Source organism: Muntiacus reevesi, chromosome 8, assembly GCF_963930625.1.
Source record: "Muntiacus reevesi chromosome 8, mMunRee1.1, whole genome shotgun sequence".
NCBI classification, from domain to species: domain Eukaryota; kingdom Metazoa; phylum Chordata; class Mammalia; order Artiodactyla; family Cervidae; genus Muntiacus; species Muntiacus reevesi.
The window spans coordinates 14,386,975-14,411,372 of NC_089256.1; the positions used below are offsets into that span (position 1 = coordinate 14,386,975).

Genomic DNA, 24,398 nt, shown 5'->3' on the forward strand with positions numbered 1-24,398 from the left:
TGCATGCGTGGAAGCAGCAGGTATATGGGAAAGGTATGTAATATACATACTTGCCACTCAATTTTGCTCTGAACTTAAAATTTCTCTAAAAAGTAAAATCTTCCATAAAAAATTAATGGATAAATTGGATTTCATCAAAATAAAAAAATGTGAGTCCCTTGGACTGCAAAGAGATCAAATCAGTCAATCCTAAAGGAAATCAATTCTGACTACTCATTGGAAGGACTGATGCTGAAGCTGAAGCTCCAATACTTTGGCCACCTGATGTGAAGACCCGACTCATTGGAAAAGACCCTGATGCTGGGAAAGATTGAAGGCAGAAGGAGAGGGGATAGATGAAATCACTGACTGAATGGATATGAGTTTCAGCTAGCTCTCAGGAGACGGTGAAGGACAGAGAAGCCTGGAATGCTGCAGTCCATGGAGTCACAAATTGTCAGACATGACTGAGCAACTTAACAATGCTTTGTAAAAGACACGGTTAAGAGATACAAGAGACAAGTTACAAACTGGAAAATATTTTCAAATCACATGTTCAACAGATCAACTTGCATCCAAAATATGCAAAGAAATCTCAAAACTCAATAGTAAAGAAACAAACAGCCTAATTAAAGTGTGGGCAAAAATGTTGAATAGACACTTCACCAAAGAGTATAAACAGATGGCAAATAAGCACATGAAAGATATTCAACTTCATTATTTGCTAGAGAATGCAAATTAAAACCACCATGAGATATCATATACCAATTAGAATGACTAACATAAAAATACTTACAATACCAAGAGCTGACAAGGATTCAGGGCAAGTGCTGGTGGTAATGCAAAATGGTATAACCATTCTGAAAAATCAGCCTGGCAGTTAAAAGTACAATTTCCATATGACCAAGCAATCCCTCTCCTGCGTATTAACCCTAGAGAAATGACGTATACACAAAACTCCGTGCCTGAATGTTTATAGAAACTATTTATAATCACTCAAAATTGGAAATAATTCAAATGTTTGTCAGCAGGTGAACAAACTACGGTGCATCCATACAATGGAATATTACTAGCAATAAAAAGGAACAAACTACTGACACAAATCAACTTTGATGATGCTCACAGCATTATGGCGAAGCCAGTCTCAAAAGTTGGCACAGTGTATCATTCAATGTTAAAAGGCAATATGATGGTGATGAACAGATCATGGATCAACAGAGGCGGGGGATGGGAGGAGGGCACGGAGAGAAAGGGAAGGTATAAGACAGCTCTTCTGTTTCCTAATTTTTATGATGGTTGCACAAATCTACACATGTGTTAAAGTTCATAAAACTGTCCACCAAAATAAGTTTAATTTTCTGTATGACAATTTTTTCAATAAAATTTAAAGTTACTACAAAATGCAAAAAGAATTTTTAAAAATTAATTTTTCAGTGATAAACCGGACAAACTCATATCCACTGATGACTAGATGAGTGGCTTCTCCCATCTTCGGAGACTCAAATACTTTCTGTACCCCTGACTCAGATCATGTTATCTAAGCCTTCCTAATACTCACTGGATCTCTGTAAACATATCACATTCTTTCCACAATTCTCCTATGCCTCAAGAGAACCAGCCCCATAGATAGAAAATTATGCTCTGGTTTATTTAATATGAATTGTTAATAACCTCAAACCCAGTTTTAACCCTTGCAATGTGCCAAGATCTCAGCCGAACTCTACGTGGCCAGATCCTTGTGGTGTCTTCACAGAACCCTCCTCCTCTGAATTGCAAGGCAAATTCTTAACCATTGGACCATTAGGGAAGTCCTCTGTCTCCAGCACTTGACAACTACCTGTCAGTGGCCATTTTCTCAATGGCTTTGTGGCCTGGCTAATTGCATAGAATATGGACTCAAGCCCTTGTTTTCTAGAGGAGTCCTTGGGCAGGGTTAAGACAATATGCACAGAGCTTTGGGAAGTACATTATGTACTAGACAGTCCATACAGACTCCAGAAAAATTCAGATCTCACCCCAGAATTGGGGGATTTTCCCAGCAGATTCCAGTGGGGTCTCTTTTGTCACATGTAGCCATTACCCTAAACAGCTACCAGTGGAAAAGAAGGAGCTAGTTATAATCTTTGCTTTCCAGATTCTATTTCCTTTTCCTTCCTTCCTCCCTGACTAGTTAGTACCAACATGCATCACGCTGATACACTCTTCTCCTTTTCAGTTGTTTACATTCACAAGAAATCAGAAAACCACCTCATGTTTTCAACGCCCAGGCACTGACGTCAAAGCTTTGGCATATCTGCGTCATCAGTTTGTTCACCATATGCTGGGAGAAACTGCATCTCTAGACAGGCCGAGTTACCAGGTAACCCTCTCTGCTCATGACTTCCAGCTGTCCACACCGGTCCCCCTGTCACCTCCAGGCCTTCAGAGTGACCCTGGCCCAGTGAAGCACGGGCCACTCCATTCTAAGCCACAAGAGAACGGCCAGGAAGGTGCTGACTGCTCTGGTATCTGGAACCTTCTGCGAGCCTGCAGTGCGCTCAAAGACCTTGGGTCGGAGCTGGGCTCTGTCCTGACACTGGCTGCTGTTGCCCTGGTCACACACCAGGCAACCGGGCTGCCTTCAGCGAACCTAGTGACACAGGGTTGGGAACAGAAATTGCCTGGCGAACCAAGAATAGGACTGGGTGAGAAAAAAGCCCTAGGAGAGCGCCTTGATTTGTCAGAGGAGGTTTCCTAAGTTGGGGCAGCCTGATGACTCAGCAGCTCCTCCATAAGGAAGGCCCCCTCACACCAGTGATTCCCCACCTATCAGCCAGAACAAAATTACCAGTAAAAGGATAGACTTAAGTGACCCCCAAAAAGAGGCTATTGTTTATAGGGCTATTGAGAGACGGACAAAGATAAGAAGAGACGCCAGCAGTGGGAGTTTACAAGAAACTCTGTCATTTCTTCTTTCCTCTCTCTTACGATGGGAGGTTAAGACAAAGCCCCTCTTTGCCATTCTGAAGACGCTTTGTTGCTTATTTTGTCAAACTCTCCCTCCCAAGCCTCTCCAAGGTCCCCCCGCCCTTCCCTCAATGGCTGACTTGCAGGGGAGTTGGCCCCTCCACTGCCCCCCTCTTCCAGGCTCACGCTCATTCTCTGGCTCTAATTAGCAACTGCTTTTTTATTTTTGTATGCATGTTCAAAGACAGAGAGCGGGGGGCGGGTGGGGGGGAGACTGAAAGGGAGAAAGCAAAGGTCTGTGTGAAAGGAGAGAGCAGCTGGCTTCTCCCTCGCCCCCTCCATGTACCCGGGCCCCCGTGTTGGCAAACAGCACACAATGTCTGTCTACAGAGCCCTTTGTGGCCCAGAAGGAAGGGTCTGCACGCAGCTAGGAGTGGGAAAGGAGACTGGGGCGGAGGCAGGGGTTGGAGGGGGTGGGCCGGCAAGGAGAAGGCTAGAAGAGGCCTGGCCTTCCGGGGGAACCAGGGCAGAGAGAGGACTCAGGGGACCAGGATGTCCCGCCACCTCTGTCTCCTCCTCCTGGGTCAGGAAGACGTGGGCTATGGATGTCCATCTGGCTTGTGTGTTGATGCTATCAGCTGTCTGGAGAGCAGAAAGGGCTCAGAGGGAAGGGGGCCTGCTGCTTGCGTTGGGACTGTGAGTTCACATTTTGACTCCACAGAGGTGCAAGGAGGGGGCACTGAGTGCACCTTGATGGGGTTCAAAGCAAAGGGCCATGGAAAGGCGAGTCCCCAAAGGTGAAACACTCTCCCAAATAGTTGAGTTTTCATTGAGGAAATTCTGAGGTAAGGAGGCTGGGTAGGTGGGTAGAGAGACCTGCCAAAGGGGAGGTGCACTACTAGCCTGAAAGGTTAAATCTGTCACCCTGATTGGGTATGTTTAAACCACAAACAGCTATGGTTACTAGTTCTTAATCAGTACCTGGACTGAAAGATTTAAAAGATGATAAGAAAAAATAAAGTCTGAAAGAATTCTCATAAGCCAAGAATCATCACGAGTGAGGCTGAGGAAGCTGAAAGAAGCAGAGTATGTTCCAGAAAAATTAAGAAATGAGCATGGAGAAGCAGGGCATCCTACAAAGATATTGTTTTAAAAAAGCAACTGTTCTTTTAAATAACTGACCTTATTATCAATATGTGTGATTATACATTAATAATTTTATGACAAAAATTACTCATAATATTTACAATTAATTTCACTGACAAACATTGATTTCCTTTATTTCCCTCTAGGAAAAAAGGAACTTTTTCTTGCAATTTGCATCTAAACAGCATTCTAGAGGGAAAACAATAAAAACAATGAATGGAACTAGCCATTCACTCATTAAAATTCTACCAATGGAATGTGTCTTCTCATTTCTCTTTTTTCAAATCAAGTCCAGAGAGAAGACAGACAAGAGAATAGAATAAATGGAGGAAAAGAAAACAGCAGACAGAGGAAATTGGCCAAAGATGCAGAGGGGAAGACAAACAGAGCCAGTGAGGAAAGAGAAGCCCAAGTCGCAAGGGCCTCCACATTCGGATCAACACAGGCATGTGTGTGACAGACCCAGAAACCAAATAGAAACCCTCCAATTGCCTAACTCCCAGAACAGGCACATTTTTGCCAAGTTCATGATTTGGCAGAGTTCTTGCATATTCCATACAATTTCATTGAGAATCTCTATCCATCTTGTGCAAAGAGCAGATTGTCATTTTCCACTTGAAACGCACACGTTGCGCTGACCTTATGTCCTCTGTCAAACTGACACATTATCATCAGCTTTTAGTGAAAGGGTTTCAAGATGTATGGGCTTGCTATCATTCTGTTGATTTTCTCCTGTGTGTGCTGTGTGTGCACAACGTGTCACTCTATTGGACAACAGACAGACAAAGCCTCTGCCATGACTGGTTACGTCCTCCATCTGGTTCTGCCATTGTCACCTCTCCAAGTACATGGCTTGTCATTGGACTCGCACTCTCTGCCTGCCTGGTTTTCCTGGAGTTTATGCTACAAATGCTCCTGAGATGTTTTCTTACACATCTTTTTTTTAATTTTTATTTTATTTTGGATTAGTTGACCAATAAGGTTGTGTTAGTTTCAGGTATCCCGCAAAGTGATTCAGTTATACATATACATGTATCTATTATTTTTCAAATCCTTTTCCCATCTACGCTGTTACAGAATATTGATCAGAGTTCCCTGTGCTGTACAGTGGATCTTTGTTGGTTATCTATTTTAAATATGCTGCTACTGCTAAGTCGCTTCAGTCGTGTCCGACCCTGTGCGACCCCACAGACGACAGTCCACCAGGCTCCCCTGTCCCTGGGATTCTCCAGGCAAGAATACTGGAGAGGGTTGCCATTTCCTTCTCCAATTTTAAATATAGTAGTGTATATATGTCAATCCCAAACTCCCAATTTATCTCTCCCCCCATCACTCTGCTGGCATCTTTCCTCTTCGGTAACCATTAGCTTGTTTTCTAAGTCTGTGAGTCTGTTCCTATTTTATAAATAAATTCATTTGTATCATTTTTTTAGATTCCACATATAAGGGTCATCATATGATATTCATCTTTCTCTGTCTGACTTACTTGCAAAGCCTATCTTCCTCCTCAGCTCACATTCTGCTTCCACCAGTTTTGCTTTCAATGTGTTTTGTTTGGTTTTCATTTCACAGATGGCACAGAGAAGGCATTCAGGATAAAGAGGCACATCAGGGGTGGCCCTGCCCCTGGGGAGCTGGGGGAGGAGAAGAGGGAGAGCTGCGCTGACCATGGAGGCAGAGGCGTGTGTCTTGATTCATATGTACCACGCGTGTGGTCACTCCATGAACCTCCTGGTTCATCCCCAGCCAATGGGAAATCCTAATCAGACTCTGATGGCTTTTCTTTGGGTACCTTAGCGAAGGCTTCTATCTCAATCCACATGGGACACTGAAACCCCAGCTCCCATCACACATCACAAATCTGCCCCTAACAGACTCTTGTTCTTCTTCCTTCTGGGGAGAAATACAGAAGAGCGGCTATTAGCCAGGCCTCAGAATCCTATGCTGTATCACCTCAGCAAAGCTACTTGGCTTTTTTGCACCTCAGTATCTTCAACTGAAAACTGAGCATGATGATTGTGTATACTTCACGGGGCTATCCGAGGATGTAAGAGATAATGCAGAAAAAGAATTTGGCAGAGAAATCGGGACATAGTGAGTGCTCTATAAACGATAGCCATGCCACATTAGTGCCTCCATGCAAGCTGGAAGCTGATCCAGAGAAGTTTGCTCCATACCTGAATCAGAACCATCACTGTGATCTGACAATGGAACACGGGACTGCCCAGCAGAGCCTATAAGCTGCTCTCTTAGCCCAGATAGACAAGCCAAGTCAGCAGTCTTTTAAACATCAGTCATTTGCATATTATCTTTATTGCTTTTTGCCCTATTTTCATGCCAGGTTTTTAATTTATTATTTAACTTATTCTTTTTTTTAGGCTGACTCATCTTTCAACCTGAATATATTCAAACAGAAAAGTAGTGAGGAAGGGAGGGAGGGAGGGAGGGAAGAAGAAAAACAGGGGAAGAGGAGAAGATGAGAAGGTGAGGGACAAGGAAGAGGGGGGCTGAGGCCAGGAAGAGAGGTGGGAAGTCCCCGGCCCCAGAGAGAAAGTATTGCTGCAGAGTTGAAGACAAAAACCAAGAAGAGAAGGAGGCAATGAGCAATAGCCTGGGGCTAAGACAAAGCCCACTGGCACAAGCAGACCTGAGGCATCAGCAGGCTGGACTAGACACGTGGTCAGGGAATGGACTGAGGCAGATTCAGGGCTGCTGGGGAAGGGGTGGCAGGTCTGATGAGAGTGGGATGCTGCAGAAGAAATGAAGAGGAGCTGGAGGAGGCCAGGGCTGAGGGCTGCTGACTTTTCAGGGGTGGTGGAGTGGGAGGCACCAGAGTGGACTGAGCCCCAAGGCCCCAGAGGTGAGCTGGGAGAGTAAGAGGAAGGGATGTGGATTGGAGAGACTGGGCCAAGGAGGGAGAGCTGAGAGATGCACGCGAGAGGGGAAGCAAGGAACTCAGAAGAGGCAACGGGCAGGAGAAAAAGGATGGGAAAATCAAGGCTTTGTGCTTCCCACCAAACTGGCTGGAGTGGCCTTCCTGAGACTGGCCAGAGGACAGCATGGCCCTTCCACACCAGCACCGGCTCTTGTCCTGTCCCACCCCAATGCGCCTTTCCCCACCACAGTCAGGGAAACACTTAAACAGGTGTATAGCATGCACCAAAATGTCCTGAGGCTAGAGATGGGCAAAGAATGTGTGAAGGGTGCGATGCAGGGCAGAAGGGAAAGGACTAGAAAGCGAAGGGTAGACCACGTCATCGAGTGAGCATACTCCAAACTGACTACCGTGTGCAAACTTACCTGATGTAATGATGCGTTACATAAGAATATTCGTGTTTCAGCTCCCCACAAGGCAATTTATGGAACTTTGCCAAGTTCAACACCCCTCATAGTAAGAGAAATGCAAATGGAAACCACAGTGGGATGCCAGTTTCATCTATCAGATTGGCAAAGATAAAAACAATTGATATTTTATTATCTTAGCAAAGGCATAAGGAACAGGAACTCTAAAACTTGTTGGTCAGAGCAAAAATCGGTAGAAAATGTCTTTTTTGAAGGACTGTTTGAGAATATCTATCAAAATTAAAAATGTATATACTCTGATTCAGCAATTTTATTTCAAAGAATCTGCTGCATTCTTAGCTCTTAGAAAAGTGCTTGGCACACAGAAAGTCCTCAATAAATATTCATTGAATAAATTAATTAATGAATTTGTCTCACAGATATGCTCACACCTAAGTGCAAAAATGAATGCACAAGGATGTTTGCCGAAACATTGTTTAGAAATATCAAAACACAGGAAGCAACCTACATGTATATAAATGAAGGGCCAATTAAATAAAGGTACATTGATTCAATGGAATATTACATAGTCATTGGAAAGTAAGAGGCAGATCTCTACATAAGTATACAACCAAACCACTCCTAACTTTCACTGTTAAGTAAGAAAGGGAGTTTAGGGTATGGGGGTGGGTGGATGGAACTCAGAGAAAAACCCCGGGCAGTAAGCCCCGTGCAAATGAAGAAAGGATGTGTCTGTATTCTGGATGTGCAAATGCATGGACCCTGTTAACAAGAGAATATCAGAAACCAAAACAGTGAGGGATCTGATGAAGACAAGAGTCAGGGTAACTTAATTTCATGTCCTACCTGCTCAAAATATTTAAAAAATAACAACAAAAAGTAACCTGAGATAAGGGAGATTTGCATAAAAGTTCCACCCCAGGGTCTAGAGCAATGAGCCTCTGATTCCTTTCAGTCCTACGAAGGGCTCTGAGATGAACCAGGCTGCCTCTGGAAGTCTGAGTGTCAGATCACTGGAGGTGTCCAGGAGCAGGCGGGGGACCACAGTGGGAAAGCAGACTACGTGTCATCTGGTGGGCTGGACTCTGTCCTCAGAGGCCTTACCTAGCTGAGAGGGGCCACCCTCCATAGGCCACTCGTGACCCTGCCCTTTGGACATGGCAAGCACTTTCTAAGAGCTAAGATTCTAGTAGATTCTCAGGAGTAAAATCGTTCCATCTGAATGCTTAAGTGTAAAGGGCCTGGCCTCAGTAGGTGCTCAATAAGAACCTATACAAAGAAGTGAGCATAGAGACACTGTATCCGCAGGAACACACAAGAGGAATCCAACCAGACTGAGGAACTGGAGGCCACAAGTGCCAAGGCCTGCAAGGGGTGACCTGAGCAGGCCCCAAGGGTCATATCCACCTCATTAGCTGGCCCTTAAAACAAGAGTGGAGGGCTCAGCTGCAGCCACCAGACCAGGTAACTGGTACTCCAGCTCTTAGCTCAGCCAGCAAGGACAGAGCAGATGGTGCCTGCAGGCACAGACCCCTCCCCTAGGGAAAGGCCAGGGTGCCCCTCTCTCAACATCCCTGCCACAGTTCCATTGGCAAAATAAGGCTTGCTCCTGGCGGTGTGCAAATGGGATGTATCACTTCCCCTTTTGCAGCTGCCCTGAGCTCTTCCTCCACTGACTTGAAAGAGAACTAAGGCCCAGGAGCATTAGGGGACTGTCAACACAGCTTGTCCACAGGCCAAAGCATGGAAACCAAACTCACACCATCAGAGCTCCTGGGACCCAGAATCGCGGGACCACCCTCCAGGCAAGTTAAGATTCACTGGGAGTTTTCTCCATACTTCAAATTCAAAAGTGTTGAGGAAGTTTGTGCTGAGATATGTGTGTTCAGGTTCTGTACACAAGACCATCCAGCTCCAGAGAGAGGCAGGACCAGGGAGAAAAGGGGGTAAGTCTGACAACAGCCCTGCCTCAGGGGCCCATGTTGGTCCTTGAGGCCAATTACAGAGCCATAACCAGGATTCCATCCCGCAGCCCTGCCACCCTCCCTGCCCTTTTCTAGAAGCACAAAGCCTTTAGACCTCATCCTTCCCAGGGAGCTTTGTGTCAATCACCCCCCCCCACCCCCGACTGATGCCATGACCCTCTGGATGGTCCAGAAGCAGGTCAACATGTCAGAGCATCTGACATAGTACTGAGAGATGGTACTGCTTCCAGAGAGATTAAAAAGAAGATGGGGTAGTCAACATGAAGCTCTGTGCTGTATAGTGTGGAAACATAAAACCACAGAGCACAGTTCCACGGAGCACCCGGACCCAAGAAAACACAAAGGGTGACACAGATACAGAGAAAGTGTCCATAGAAGAGCTGAGAGGGGGTTGCTATTCCTGAACACAGACATTGCGTATCCAAGGATGGTTAATCTTAAGAAAAACCAGTCTCAGAAGCAGAGGCACACAGTGGCCTCCCAGACTTGAGTTCTGATCCCACTCTGACATCACCCAGCAGGGCTCCCCAGACTGGTGCCCAGTGATGTTCTCTGTCTGCCCGCTCTCCATGGATAAATAAGGCAGTCAGAATAGTTGGCCTCTTGGTATCCTGCCCACTTCCACCCCAGCTTGGGTTGTTTCAGACTCCATAGTTCTACATGGGCCCAAACTGGACTGCTCACGCTGTGATGTACCCAACCACCTCAGTAATGATCCTGTGGCGCCTTTGTCATCATCTCTGATAATGTTTACTAAGTCATGGACTTCTAGCCAGGACAGCTATCATGTCCAGAACATTCTCAGCAACTTCAGGACTGACCTGGGAGAATCATGACTGTTTGTTCAACACCAGTGGAATCTGGGTACTGCTAACCTGTCCTTTAAAGGCAGAAAGGGCGGTGCAGAGCACAAGGGGGTTTGGAACTCAGAGCCGCCCCTCCCCTGTTCCCTGGCTGTCCCCTGCAGCCCCCAGATCTGGGCTGTGCACCCCCGCACAATGTGCTAGAGTCGGTGAGGCAGACGGCATTCTTCCAGCTGTTTGCTGTTGCTCATGCTGGGGTCACAGCCCATTACATGCAGCCTATTACATCAGAGTCCTCTCTGGAGGGCACTGGGCAGGGCCACCGTGGAGGCCCTAGAGGTTTCTAAATGAAGTAGCCTATTGGGAAATCCTATTATGAAGCTCATCTTTCAGGGCTGTGGTGTTAATGACTCTGGCCTTCCCCAGCCCTGAGCTGAGAGGGTCTCCTGGGGCCTAGGAGGAGGCATCTAGGCTATGGCCTTCCTCTCAGTCACCAGCCAACAGCTGACGAGCCAGAGAGCAGAGCAGAAAGACTTCTTCAGTACCCCTGAATGTGGTCACCTGCACGTGCACACACACACATACACACACACACACACACACACCCAGGATGAGGAGGCAGGAGGAGACCTAGAGCTGGGACCAGCAACCCTAAGGGAGGTAGAAATAGGCCCCACAAACTTCTCTTTCCCAGGAGGAGCTAAACTAGATACATTTTTCTTCCCTTTCGAATTCTGCAGATTTTTTTGTCTTAGCTCCCCAGGTTTATAAACTGGTTCTCTCTCTGGCTGCTCACGTGGACAAAGGCACTAAAATTACTGAAAGGTTCAAAATGTCTCTTGGATTTTCAGGCATGAAAGAATTTATATGTAGGTGGAAAATCACCACAGAAAACAGTCCCTCCCAAGGAAAACAGGGGAGGAAGGAAGGAAAAAGAGAACTGGGGGAGGGGCAGGGAAGTGTGGGTGAAGGTGGGGGACACTGCACAGACAAGCACCCATGAGGTCTCAGGATCCAAGGCAGGGCCCTGATGGATACCAGCGAACAGGAGAGACATGAAACAGGGGATAGAAGAACCAAGAACAGAGCTGTTCATTAGGAACTGCCAAGGCCCTGCCAAAATCAAGAGGTGGAATGATCTTAGCTGACCTCCGAGACCAGCGCAACATTTTGGGGGCCGCAACACAGAGGGAGTTTGCCAAGCACCAGTTCCTGGTCTCCCTGGCCCAATGACAGTCAGGCTACAGGGACTCACATGGAGGATCGACTCAGCCATCAACCTGAGCAGGGAAGGCTTGAGGGTGTATAAAGACAGAGCCATGATTTCTCATTAATCAGCTATACTATCAGCATAAAACTTGAAGCTGGGGTAGATAGATCATTTTACTAGTAATCAACAGTTTCACGGAGATAAATGCATGATGGTTTAGAGTCAGTGGTGGGGTCAACAGGCTTCTGGGATTCTGCCTGATTGGTCTAACCTGTGTGTACAGAAAGGATGAGGCCAGAACAGGCCTTGGGCCATGGAGCCTCTAAAAAGTGTGTGAGCTGCTTGCTGCACATTCTGATGTGCAAGTTCCCCAGTGGCTTCCTCTGCTTGCCACCCCCTCCCTCCTCACAATAGGAATAGCTCTAGGCCAAGACCATTCTTTGCTGGCTGGGCCACCTAATTGGTCCCCAGGTGCTTCTGCAAAACCAAGCAACTGGTCACCATGACTCTGACAGGCACGGGTTTAACAGAGGCAAAATGAAAGTCATAATAAGATTCTTGCCCATGATCAAAGTCTCTCCTGCCAGAAAAACAATAGAAAGAATATGCTTTCTGCCACCCCATAGATTCAACACATGCAAAAGCTCAGATTCAAATATCCAGAAAAGAAAATTGATCAGCTGGACACAACTGTGTGAATCATGAAACCATCCCGGCCTCTCCCAGCCGGGTTCCGGGGCATCAATTCTCAGGGCTGTGCTGAGAGAGAGCAGCTCGCCTTCCTTCTCAGGTCTTACCAGGACCACTGATGGAGACTCGCTCTTTCTCACCCACAAGTCTCTACTGCATCCACCGATCTCCAAGCCCTCAGTAGTAGGCTGTACTAGGCAGGCAACTGTGGAGGATCATGGTGCCCACCTGACAGACCAGATAAGAATCCAAAATGAATTGAGCATGTTGCCTTGAAGATACATCCCAGGAACCAGTTACAAATACCTCCCCAAGCACTGTCCATCCCTATCAAAAAAGTGCAGAATCTGCCCAAGGCCCTTCACCTCCCTGGGCATCCCATTGCTGTGAGCCATGGAGAAGGGGAGGTTGGTCTCAGTCATCAAGCCCAGGTTACTAGCAGAGCCAAGAGCAAAGAATTCAGAGGATTCAGCTTAAAATTCTTGAGACAGAATAAAAGGTGCCTTTCTAGAGTACTGAGCCCAGCCAGGCTGCTGGGCTGCAGGACCTATGGTACTGCCTGGCTAGCTACTCTCTGCTCTTGGAACTGCCACCACAATGTGGCTTCCTGTGTCTCTGAAATGGCAAAATCATGGTGCCTGGGGCTCCCTATCTCCTCCAGCTTCCAATGAGTTTGCAGCAAGCAGAGTGTGAAGTCAAGTCAGGTTCCTAACAGCTCTAGATTAGGAACATCCACCAAACGTCAGGAGGAGGCTGAGGCTAGGTAGACAGAATGGAAAGCAGCCACTTGGTTTTACATATTTTCCCCCCTAGGCCCTCCCAGGACAACCACAGGAGGTGACCAAGAAGCAGCAAGCACTGTAGAACCCCCCCCAAAAGAGAAAAGTTCCGATTAGCCCAGAGAAATGAGAGCCTGTTCCCAGAGTCCCAATTAAATCAGAACCAATCAATACTTGCTCTGGTTCCTGCTGTTCTGCTCAGGAAATAATGAGAAAAACAAGGGCCCCAGCCAGCAAGCGTGGGATGGCAGCCCTTTGAAGTCAGGAGAAATCACCCCTGCTATCAAGAGTGTGGCACCTGCAACTAAACTCAGCCTGGCCTGGGTCCCCACTCAGACCCGACACATGCTCACGAGGGCACTGCCCTCCCACCCCCAACCAATTGGCCCGGGGAGCATGGTGGGACCAGGCCGGCTGGGATTAAACCAGTCTGTGTTGATTCATCACTTGATCTGGCACTCTCTCCCCTGTTTCCACATCATCCATCATGGGCACCATAACCAAGAAATCCAATAAAGACACAGAGGCGCAGCTCCCCGCTCTCAGCAGGCCTCAGAAAGGCTGTGAATGCCCCAGCCCAGGCAATTAGCTGAGTCCAAAGGATCGCAGAGCTGGTGCGCAATAGCAATACTGTGCCTGGTGCTTCACCTGCAGGTGGTGGGTGAGTAAAAGTGCAGAAGGAGACACACAAAGGATGTTCCATTGCTCAGGCAGGGTGGGGAGGGCAACAGGGGACAGCTGGCATGAAGCTCATGATGGAGAAAATGGAGCAACTATAGCTCCCCCCAGGCTTCCCTGGTGGCTCAACGCTAAAGAATCCACCTTCCGGTGTAGAAGACATGAGTTCAGTCCTTGGGTCTGGAAGATCCCTTGGAGAAGGAAATGGCAATCCACTCTAGTATTCTTGCCTGGGAAATCCCATGGACAGAGAAGCCTAGTGAGCTACGGTCCACAGAGTTGCTAAGAGTCAGACAACTTAATGACTGAGCACGCATGCATGCACAGCTCCCCCTATCTCCAAGTGGTCCCCAAAGGACTGGGGGCAACCCAAGTAAGGAGTCAGGGTCAAGGTGGTCATTTCTGAGGTCTGTGTGGGAAACCTTGCTTTTGAAAGACTCTGAAACTTTGAAGGCCACAAGGAAAAGATAAAAATAAAGGAAAATAGTCTTCTCTTCTGCAACTTTGGGTTCCCCCCTGTTTGGCCTCCATGTACTCAGGAAACAGATGAGCCATGGACCCTCTTGACCCTTCTATTAACTCCCAGAGAAGGCCGAGTCTCCAGCCAGTTCAGCATGTTTATTGCCATAGACTGGACATGTGCTCTCCTGGACCAAAGAGGGCCAGTATGAGGACAAGTTACCCTGAGATCCCCAACTGCAAAGTCACCATCACTCTGTAGCATCCTGAAGCAAAGCTAACAGAAAATATGGTACTATCCCACCCCCATTCCAACACATTCATCTCCTTTCAGGACCTGCTAATGCTAGGCCCCATCCCTGCCCCGTGGCCTGGCACTAAGTCCCTGGAGGAAGACAGCCAAGCCAGGAGGCTTTGAGTTGATGAGCTGCATGGGTTCAGTACCAAGCTGAGTGATATGGGATCTGGACTGAAATGAACGAAAATATTTTCCAAGTTCAGTCGCTTCTCAATTACCCTTGAGTGACTTATCCATGACAACCCAAATAATCCATGCCTCAGAGCACAGGGCTAGACAGGATGCAGGGGTGTGTGTGTCTGTGTCTGTGTCTAAAAGAGGGAGAAAGAGAGATAGAATATAAGTGTCAGTGTTCCCAAAACTAAATATACATGAGTGGTTATTAAGTTATGATTCCCGTTTGGAATTCTTCCCATCTCTTTCCCCCACTCTGAATACAGAAATTCTGGTTGAACACAACTGGAAAACCATCAGGCCTAGCACTGGAGATGGAGGTTCTCCAGAGCTTTAGAAGAAGCCATCAGGTTCTTCTGTCCCTATCTGATCAGAGCTGGACGTGGGGACTCCTGACTCCTGACTTCTTTGCTGCAGGAAGGAGAGGCCTCGAGAGCCTCAGGGCTTACCCTTGCAGGCCACGCTGTTCTCAGGCTCATAGCCAGGCTTACAGGTGCAGCGGCCGATGGGCACCATCCACTCCCCGTCCCCGTTGCAGTAGAGTTTAATGGGCACATCCACTTCCTCTGCGTTGGGGATGCACGTGCCCCGAGCAATGACCAGAGATGTGCTCTCCGCCCCAGTCATGGTCTCTGGGAACACTGCAAAGTTTTGCACAATGCTGGGACACTTTTTGAAGAAGACGCGGACAGAAAGGAGAGACATACAGGCTCCATAATCCTGGAAGGCGAGGTAAAAACCATTCCGTGTAAGAGGCCCAAAGCTCCTGACTTCTGTGTTGACCTTCATCAATCTTCCCCCAAAGTCCACCTGGGAGAAGCTCTCATCTGCCGCAATGGTGTCCACTTTGAGGTAGGGGGCCTCGGACCAGAAGGCCGACTTCTTGGTGGCGATGACGGAGTCGGTCTCATAGTAGTACAAGTTGAAGGTCTCCTTGCAGGAGCCGGGGACGTTGGGGAGGCTGCTGCAGTCTCTCACAGTGAAGCGCATCTCCGTGTAGATGCGATGGGCCCCCCGCCGATTGATGAAGGTGGTGAGCAGCCAGTTGTTCTGGTTGGGCTCGAAGACATTGCACACCTGGTAGGTACGGATGGTGTTCAGATTTTCATCGTAGCCACTGACTTCTTCCCACTGTACCGAGCAGGGCAGGCACACACATGAAAAACACAAAACAGAGAGTAAGAAGGCAAGGAGAGGCAGAGCAGAAGAGAAGTCTGGCACTGAGGGGGCCTTATGAGCTCACCAGTGTAACGGCTTGACTTGAGAAATGAACACACTTAACCCTAACTTGCGTTTAAAGATCTCCTTATGAGCACACTTCAGGAGATTCCTATGTAGTCCATCCCAAAATATAACAGACCTCACTGTACAAAGCTTCCCATCACCTAACCCACAGCTCTCATGCTGTGACAATGACTCATTATGTCCACAAAGAACATTATGTCCACCTGCAGCTTGGAGTCCCATGTGATGGCAGGGACTTTCATCCTTAATGCCATAGCTTCCACTGTCTATAGTCACTCTGGGGATCAGGGGTCTGACCACATGTCACCTCCATCCACCTAGGAAATCCTCATTTCTGAACCTAATTTCTTTAGTGCGGTACAACTCCTTTATATCTCCAAAAATAATATGAACATAAAACTGTTCCGAATATTTCAACAAACACAGATTCGCAAAAACTTTTGTTTTATAACATCAATCTCTTTGAAAGAGCTAGACTGTGAAACTGGGGAGAGCAGAATTGCTGAGAGATCCTAAATGAAGCAAATTAAGCTTCCTTGTGTGCATACTTTGAGCAAAGATGTGGTGGAAGAGAATGTTGGAAGGTGTTACTTAGGGAGTAAAGAAAGCTTCAGAATAAGGGAAATACAACTGTGACTCTTGTTGGAAAAGAGTTCTCTTATATTCAGCAGTCCTGGGGATCAGAAGGAAAATAATGTCTCACAATCATACCAACAGTTCCCCAAAGACCTAGCTTACCATCACCAATTTATAGGTGCAATTCTTCATTCACTTCAACTCACCCATGCTCACATGGCCATAAAGGATATGGGGAAGAGAGGAAACAGAAACAAATGCTTTGAATGAAGAAATTCACCTAGTAACTTATTTTAGTAATAGGCAATAAGGAAAGAGGGTCGATCCATAAAGACATGGCTCCCTTCATGAGCTACCCTGGGGGCCAAAGAAAAGTTGCTGGATCGTTCTTTCTTCCTTGTTCTGAGAGAGGAAGCAGCTGCCCATACTGGGGAGTGCTCAGAACCCTGACCTCAAGAACTGGGGGTCTTCCCAGGAGGTTCCAGTGTGTTTGCTAAAAAAGCAAATAAGGGGCAGAAGAAATTCCACTTCCTAAAGTGAAAAGAGAAAATAGATGAAGATCCTTGACTAACTAGCAGTGATGACAAAATAAATCAAACAGTACCATGTCTTTAAATATTGTATTCAGTTCAGTTGCTCAGTCGTGTCCAACTCTTTGCAACCCCATGAATTGCAGCACGCCAGGCCTCCCTGTCCATCACCAACTCCCGGAATCTACCCAAACCCATGTCCATCGAGTTGGTGATGCCATCCAGCCATCTTACCCTCTATCGTCCCCTTCTCCTCCTGCCCTCAATCCTTCCCAGCATTAGGGTCTTTTCCAATGAGTGTTAGTTGATTATTATTCACAGTGTACAGTTGAAATATATAAATGAGAATTCTTCATTAAAAGAGCCAAAAACTAATCAAGTGTTACATGGGAAATAAATACACTAGGATTTCTTCCTGCACAGAATTAATTCTCTGTCGGAGCAAGAGGCAAGGCAGAGGCGAGGCTGTCCTTCAAAACTGTACCAGGGCTTCTGAACACCAGGCATGGAGCAAAGGAAAGAGCACCTGGGGACCTGGCCCTGCCCACTCAGGCCAGTACAGCGACCCCCAGTGACACTCCTCCCCAGATCCCTCCCAGCACTCTCAGGAGGCCCAGTTCCCTCCCCAGTCTGGAGTTTCAGTGGGCTCCTTCCAGGATCCTTGCACACAGCCAACCTCACCTGCACTTTGCTTAATTTCTTATCCAATCTCTAGATGTTAAGCTACATTTTTTATTCCTTCTTTAGACTTTATTTTTTTTTTTTTTTGGTGTTATATTCTATTTAAATGTGTTTGTTAAAGTTACATTCTGCTTACCTGGTTATTTGGAACCAGAAAGTAAATACAGTAGGAAGAAGTCATTGCTAGCAGTTTTTTTAGTTCAACTTTTCAAACCTCCCTCCCTTTTCATGGCTGTTTTGAAATTACATTTTCCCAGTTGACCCTACACGACTTTAGATGGAAGGACAGGATTTTTTTTTCTTTGCTATTCTGCAATTGTTTAAACATAGCAGGTCTCACGATACATCATTTCAGTGGGCTGTATGAGGTTTCAGCATGAACATGGGGCTCCTTTGTCAATGCAGAGGTGAAGCCTGAGGCCCACTTAGGGTGGGGACCTTGAGCCACCCAAGACAATGCAGCTCTGCTATGTGAGAGCAGGACAGGAAGCCCACCATTTGGGGCTCATCTTAACACTAACGCTGTCACCACCAGCATGTCTCTAAATAGACTGAATGAGGATTTACACTCTTGTGGAGCTGGGATATTGAGAACATTTATCTTAGAAAATGACACTGATTGGTATTATAAGACCCAATAGAGGTAATTGTTTCCAACATTAACCTCTCTGGGCCTCAGTTTTCTCATCTGTAAAATGAGGAATCATACTGGGTGACCTGGAGTCATAAAAGTCTACAGATCTAATTGATTCCATGACAGCTCCTAAGGGAGTGATCAAAGCAAATTAGGGGGAATACAGCTGTATATTCAAAGGGAAAGAGCAGCAAGAAATTGAGAGAAAGAAAAATAATTCCTCGTTGTTTGGGGAAAGGATGTGATGGAGTCTCTTTCCCTTTTTTGTTCTTTTGCCTGCTAGAGCTACAGGGGTTAGAAATATAGCAATCAGAGTGGGCTGGAGGAAACACAAATACTCTCTGAGCAAGTGGCAATTAGGATTGTGGGCCTTGAAAGAGAAGATTTGAGTAAATCAAGATGAGGGTGGAACAGCATTCCCAGCAGGGAGGACAAACATTATTATTTGTTTGTGATACTTGGAATCAGTGTCATTGCTTTATAGTTCTACTTCATGCATCTATCAGTGAAAAAAATACTTATGGAAGGCCAACTTTATGCCAGGCATTCCATTAGTCACTGGGGATGCAGAAATATGAAGCTTATAATCTAGCAAGAGAAACAGAAATTACACAAATGATTATTAAAATAACTAAATTATTACAATTGTGCTAACTGCTGTGAGGGAAATTTCAGGATGCCAAGAGGCCTGGCAGAGATGACCCTCCAAGCTGAGAGGGATGGGTGGATAGAAGTCAGCCAGGAGAAATGTGTGTCTGCTGCCAGCAGAGAGGGGCAGAGAAGGGACAGAGCACTGAGGCCCAAGAACAGCAAGTGCAAAGGCCCTGTGGTGGAGAGAAATGTCCTGGCACCACTGAGGAAGGAAGAATCATTAAAAAAAAACTAGAGGTAGCAGGAAGAAGACAGCAGAGAGGGTGAGTCTGATGGAGAACTTGGAATTTCACCCTGAGAGTAGAAGGCATTGATCAGTTTTAGGGAGGAAAATATAGGTGACCAGAGCTGAGTTTTTAAGAGTTCTCTGATGCAAAGCAGAGACTGGGTTGGATGAGTACATGAGCAGGGCAACCAGCCTTCTTTTCCTGCTTCAGGTGAGAGATGACAGAGGGTTGGACCAGACCAGTGGAAAATGAAAGTGTATCTTGGTGCAGAAATTCTAGGTTCTCATCACGTTGAGGTGGGGTGATGGGGTGAGGGACAGAGAGAGGGTGCTTTAACCAGACCTAGGGCTTCCCTGGTGGCTCAGACGGTAAAGTGTCTGCCTGCAATGCAGGAGACTCAGGTTCGATCCCTGGGTCGGGAAGATCCCTGGAGAAGGAAATGGCAACCCATTCCAGTATCTTTGCCTGGAGAATCCCATGGATGGAGGAGCCTGGTAGGCTACAGTCCACGGGGTCGCAAAGAGTCAGACACAACTAAGTGACTTGACTTTCACTTTCACGTGTCCCCTTAATACTCTTTCATGCACCAGGTCTGACCCACTAACCAAGCTTTGAGGTACTCTGTGTCTCTAGGTGCACAGCTTCACAAATCCTTAAAAAAAATGGGTTTCACCAGTCCTGGATACACAATCCCATTGGTATTCAGACCTAAGACCTGTGCTGGTTCCAGCCTCTGGGGGGCGCTCTCACCACCCTTCCCAAAGCCAATCTCCTACTAAAGGTTTCTCAGCCTCCACTTCTAGGCATTTGACATGCTGCCTCCTGTGTTTCTTTCTGTAATTATCTCCTCCCATTAAAACAACAAAACATCTCCATTTGCTTATCAGATTGGCAAAAAATTAAAAGGATAAAATATCAAGTCTCTGTAAGAATATAGCAAAAAGGCCACTCCTGAGCCTACACATGGCAGAGTAACTGGTGGGATGTTCTAAATGTCAAATCAATAGGTCTCACCATTTGGAAGGTTGGCCACAACTCAAATCAGTGGGGAAAAGGTGAACCATTTTTAAAAATTGTTGTAATAGCTGGGTATCCATCTGGAAAAAACACATAATTCTGCATCCATACTTCTTACCTTACTCCAGGAAAAATGTCCAGTGAATCAAAGATTTAAATATTAAAAATGAAACCATAAAAATACTAAAAGAAACCATAGAGACAATGTATGTATAGTAATGATGACCTGAAACTCAGAAGCCATAAATGAACAGACTGATCAAGTCAGTGTCATGTAATTTTTTTTTTTTAAATTAACATGACGGAAATAGCCATGGTAAAATCAAAAGGAAGAGAAAAGAAAACATGCTAGGAAAAGACATATTGCAATTTGTCACAGATAAAGTGTTAATTTCCCCTAATAGACTTTTTAAAAATCTATACATTAAAAAAAAAAAAAACCGGAAAAATGGGCAAAGCATATTAACACTGTTTACTAAAAGAAAGATATAGCTCATAAACATATGAAAAGGTGCTAAACCTCATTCAATAGAACCAAAATGGTAATTAGCCACATTGGGATACTTTTGACACTTTTTTCTTTGTGGTCAGACAAATGTTTGATAATACCCCATGTTGGAAAGGGTGTCAGAGATAAGCATTCTAATAAATAGCTGGATGAAGGGTGAAGTGGTAAAATCTCTATGAAAATTTTGGTTTTATTTATCAAAATTAGAAATGTATACATCATTTGACCCAGCAATTCCACTTCTAGGATCAACCCTGAGCTTGATGCCAATCTGACTATAGTCCTCGATCCTTGGAGCTCTCAACTGGACTTTAATATGACACCTGAGACCAAGTCTTCCCCCATGTTAATGTGCATAGTAAACACATAAACTACTAAACACATAATTAGTAAACACATAAACTACTAAAAATATGAAATGGGATATAGCTATATGATGGAGTACTATTTGGAAATAAAAAAGAAGGAAATACTGGTACATGCAACCTCTAAACCACGACTGCCCAGAGAAAGAAGCCAGACACAAAAGACCACATATTGCATGGTTCTCTATTTACATGAAGAGTCCAGAAAAGGCAAATCTATAGACATAAAAGTGTTAGTATTTCCCTGACTGAGACCATAGATGGGAAAGGAGAGTGAGTACAAATAGACATGAAGAGTCTTTTGGAGCTGATGGAAATGTTCTAAAATGGAATTGTGGTGGTGATTACACAACTCTGTAAACTGACAGTCATTGAATTGTACACTTAAAATGAGTAAATTTTATATGTAACTAACATCTCAATACAGCTTTTTCTGAAAAGCACTCTTGGTTATCGGGTACACCCAACAATGACGGCCTGGTCTCTGTCATCCACCAACAGTGTGCCCCTGCCAACTTCATGCCCCATTTGCCACTTCTTCCAGGACAATGTTCCTCCTGTCTGGCCTCTCTGTTGCTTTCCACTGCCGTGCACTAGGGCTGGCATTACCTCACTCCTGGACTCATGCCCTGGCTTCCTGTTTGGTCAGAGAGCAATCACAGCAGACCAGGCAAGAGATGGCCACGGCTCAAGCCAGGGCCACATCCTCTCCCATCACTCAGAGCCAGTGCCTATTTCTGCCCCTGATGTTGTTGCTGAAGTTCCGGCACCTTTCTTCTACACCATCCTCATCTCATCTCAACTCCTCCAAGACACAGGACCAGAGAATAACAACCAGGTAGGAAGCCACGATAGGTCACGTTGACCAAGACCTTTTGTTGACCAATGGGCACACTGGCTCTCAGAGACACTCAACAGTAGCCAGGAGTCAGGCCACTGATGGGTGGCAGAGCTGAGCGCTCTCTGCAGACACTGCCTTGAGGGGTCTAGGTCTTATATAGGGCTTCCTGGGTGGTGCAGAGGTAAAGAAACTGCTTGCCAATTCAGGATACTCCAGTTTGATCCCTGGGTTGGGAAGATCCCCTGGAGAAGGGAATGGCTACCCACTCCAGTATTCTTGCCTGGAGAATCCCATGGAAAGAGGAGGCTGGCAGGCTACACAGTCCATGGGGTTGCAAAGAGTCGACATGACTGAGCTACTGAGCACAGGTCTTATTTCCCCCATGATGTCTTTCCAGCTTCTATTCAGCTACCATGTTCCCAAATGCTTTAAGTACGATTGAGCTTATTCCACACAATTTAGCATTGGATAATACAGTGTTTTGAACGATTCGTTAATTGCTTTGGTTTCTGCTTCCAGGCTGTGAGCTCCTTGAGGACAGGGAATTATGTTTTGACTAATTTATTAGTTCCTGTTGACAGTGAAGTAATTCTGTGCATTTAGCCTTGCAACACTGGTATTACATGACAATGTTTTTATCTGGGATGTCTGGGACCAGTGGAATCCACAGGTTTCTCAGGGCTCCACCCTTCCTCCCTTCTCCTCTCACTTTTCATCCTGGGTGATCTCAGCCACACAGAAGGCTGTAACGACCTTGGGGACCATCACTGACCTCCTCCCAGTGTCCAGAGTTATTTATCCAGCTGCTACCCAGACATCTCCAGGTAATGTCCTGGAAGTCACCACCTTGCTCTCTCTAGTCCTGCTGCAGTCTCAGAAATTCACCCCCACCCCAACACCACCTGTTCCTGCTGTGTACTTGCCCCTCGGAAGGTTGCATCAGAGACTTCCTGGTATTCCCAGTGCCTAGCCCTCAATAAATACAGACAAACTGAGGCGAGCGAGGTCCTGGTCTGTTCCTCAGCCCCTGGTCCTTGGCTGGGGACTTACAGTGGGTGTCACCAGGCTAAGTTGTCCCTGGGAGAAGAAGAAACAAAGCAGACTGCACAACCAGCAGAATGCTAACAGCCTTGGAAAGGGCATTATTATTGATGCCAACAGACCATCTGTCCTTGAGATAAACCTAATAAAGAAAACAATGCACCCATCAGAAAGCACTTGTTCAGGCTTTCAGATCAGCACTGTGATGTATGATAAAGATGCCTCTAGGTTCCTCCAAGATCTCAGTTTCTCAGACTGACCTGCTTGTTGGAATCAGAACCAGCAGGTCTGTTGGTCTGGAGGAGGCCGGAGTGACTGTTGACATTTGCTATTTTGGCAACTGCATGAGTGTAAAATACACTGTTCTTCAAAACTACTGCCATGAACCCTAACTACTGGTCCATCGACACCATCTTCTAGAACATCCTTCATAAACACTAACATATTCTTCAACCTCCAAGGATGGAGTTGGATTTCAGAAACAGACAAAGGTCATCTGGACCCCAATCTGATGAGTCAGATAGATGGATGAGCAAGCTAGGAAATATTACATCTTGATCAAAAATTAAGAACCACTATAAAATGAAGCTAAGAGGTTCTGATTCTACTTATACCTCTGAAGACAGTTCCAGGCATGGAGCTCTGGAGAGATCTATGATTGATAGCCCTTCCTTGGAGGCTGCATCTTCCTGGGCCAACCAGCCCCTCCCAGAATGCCCAGTGTCTGCCAGGGTGCGGTACTGAAGCAACCGCTGAGAATAAGCCATTTCTACAGGGCCTGTCCTAGACACAGGCTCTTCTAGACACAGAAATCGCTGAAACTGGCTTTTTGGGCTCTCTCAGTCTAACAAGAGGCTATTCTGATGTGTTTCCAACCCTGCTCATTTAACTCATTTTTAAAATAAAGAGCTGAACACCTAACACATCCCCAAGTAGTGATCTAGGTGTTAGTGTGACACAGCAGGGACTAAGAGACAAAGTCCTGCCCCATGGGCCTGATAATCTAATAGAGCAAACCAGAGGATGAATGAGCAAACGAATTAGTAATATAAAGTTGAACAGTGTTCAATACTATTGAGCAGGAAGGGGCTTGCAAGTGACAGCTGACAGTTGGGTTGTCAGAGGTCTACTTTCGGGCAGAGATTTGAACGACTCTCAGGAGTCCGCAGCTTAGGGGGAAGATGAGGGAGGAGCATTCCAGGCTCAGGGAATAAGAATAGACTCTCTGGAGCAAGAGTGTTCTTGGCACATAGCCGAGAAAGCCAGGATGCCAGAGTGGCTGCCAAGTGGCACAGGGTAGGGGGAAGGTGCGAGGAGGGAAGGTGGGAGAGGTTGGAGGGGGCAGGCGAGCCCCACCTTTGCCAGTTACAGCTCTGTGACCACACACAATTTTCTGAGCTTCAGTTTCCTCAACTGCAAAATGCTCTTTGCCCTGCAGGGTGTCAGGAAGATTGAAAGATCATCACCTAGATAAAAAACCATGTAGCACTGAGCTTGCACGTAACTACCATTCACTAAGTACCAACTATCATCATTACTATCAGCAGCAGCATGGCTGTTATGTTAACCTCAGCATCCGCTTCTGACTCATACATGAAGGTATATAAATCGTCTTCTCCATCTTAGATAAAT

General features: G+C 46.2%; 1 protein-coding gene across 1 annotated transcript in view; it reads right to left on the reverse strand.

Annotated features, from left to right (window-relative positions):
* Positions 1-24,398, reverse strand: part of EPHB1 (EPH receptor B1) — a 318,420-nt gene that overhangs the window by 278,207 nt on the left and 15,815 nt on the right. Inside the window, exon 2 of the mRNA XM_065942387.1 lies at positions 14,900-15,581. Coding sequence (XP_065798459.1) covers positions 14,900-15,581 — 682 coding nt within the window. The remainder of the gene's footprint in view (positions 1-14,899; positions 15,582-24,398) is intronic.